The sequence below is a fragment of the Merops nubicus genome, unplaced genomic scaffold (assembly GCF_000691845.1).
Source record: "Merops nubicus isolate BGI_N331 unplaced genomic scaffold, ASM69184v1 scaffold12744, whole genome shotgun sequence".
NCBI classification, from domain to species: Eukaryota; Metazoa; Chordata; class Aves; order Coraciiformes; family Meropidae; genus Merops; species Merops nubicus.
The window spans coordinates 382-1,937 of NW_008606263.1; the positions used below are offsets into that span (position 1 = coordinate 382).

Here is a 1,556-nt window from a genome sequence, read left to right on the forward strand (position 1 = left end):
ACGACGTGACTCCTCTGCAGGTCGATTTACCAGTTTGCCACCTTCCCCTTGTTCCTTCCCAGTACGTCCCATTAGGAACCGTGCCCCTGTTTTGATGTCCAAGTTTGAGCCAGAGCTTCCTCTGGGCACTGCTCTGTATTGGTGCCTGTTGGGGTGGCTGCTGGAGTGGTTGCTTCAGGGAGCTTTCTGCTGTAATGAGCCTAACACGGGTCAATTCAGGGGCTGCTGTTTGCTTCTCTGTTTCAGAGGTGGCCCTGAAAGATGGCAGTGAAATGGATGGGTGGACATTCCTCCTCGATCCTGTGCTTGGCTGTGAGCACGGAGGGGCTGGTGGCTTCAGGAGCAGAGGGAGGCGAGCTCACGCTCTGGGACGCGGGGGGCACCCCGGCAGGACGGCTCCAGCTCCCGGGGGCGGACGATGTGACCTCTCTGGTCTTCGCTCCCCTCCGTCCCACGAGGCTGTACTCCTCCCACGGAGAAACGATCAGTTTGCTGGATGTCAGATCCCTCAAGGAGCCCGTTGAAAGCTTCCACGTGAACGAGGAGGAGATCAACTGCCTCTCAGTGAACGAGAGCGACAGCTTCCTGGCTGCGGCAGATGACTCGGGGACCATACAGGTTATAGACCTGGAGAGCAAGAAAGTCAGACGGGCCTTGAGACATTCAAACATCTGCTCCTCTGTTGCCTTCCGACCTCAGAGGCCTCAAAGCCTTGTGTCCTGTGGACTGGACATGCAGGTGATTTGCATATAAGTAGAAAGTTCTAGCAGTGAAATGCTATCTGTCCATCTGTGAGGCACCAACAGGCTTGCACCAAGGGTTAGGATGTACAGCTTGGAAAGCTCCTCAGCTAGTCTAAAAGTAGTTTTGGTGGAGAAACTAAGTGTCAAGGCTGTTTCTGCCATATTCTACTCAGCAGTTTCCCTTTTTTTTTGTCTTTGGTAATATTTGCAATCTAGAAGTGAGTGGGGTGGGGAGAAATGGGAATATGGTGCAAGGCACAGTCATGCCCCAACAGCTCCCTGCTGGACCCAGCAAACCCAGAAACTGCCCCTAGCCATCAGTTATGGCTGCAGATGATGGCAAAATGTTTGAATTGCACAATGGTAGGGGTTGGAAGGGACCTCTGGAGATCATCTAGCCCAACCATCCGAGCAGGTTCACCTAGAGCAGGTTGCACAGGAATGTGTCTAGGTGAGTTTTGAAAGCCTCCAGAAAAGGAGACTCCACAACTCCCTGCACCAGATGGGATGCTAGCAAGAATACTTTACTAGAAATAGATAAATATCTGGATAAATATAGTAGATAAATATCATCTACCTGGACTTCAGCAAGGCCTTTGACACAGTCCCCCACAACATCCTTATCTCTAAGCTGGGGAATTGTGGGTTCAGTGGCTGGACTGTTCAGTGGATAAAGAACTGGCTGGATGGTCACCTCCAGAGAGTGGTGGTCAATGGCTTGATGTCCAGATGGAGGAAGGTGACGAGTGGTGTCCCTCAGGGGTTTGTGCTGGGACCATTGTTGTTTAGTATCTTCATTAATGACATTGGCAG

The 1,556-nt window shown here is 51.7% G+C and overlaps 1 protein-coding gene across 1 annotated transcript in view; it reads left to right on the top strand.

Annotated features, from left to right (window-relative positions):
* Window positions 1–261: 261 nt before the first annotated feature.
* Window positions 262–1,556, top strand: part of WDR53 (WD repeat domain 53) — a 3,531-nt gene continuing 2,236 nt past the window's right edge. Inside the window, exon 1 of the mRNA XM_008939589.1 lies at window positions 262–738. Within this exon, the coding sequence (XP_008937837.1) occupies window positions 262–738 (477 nt within the window). The remainder of the gene's footprint in view (window positions 739–1,556) is intronic.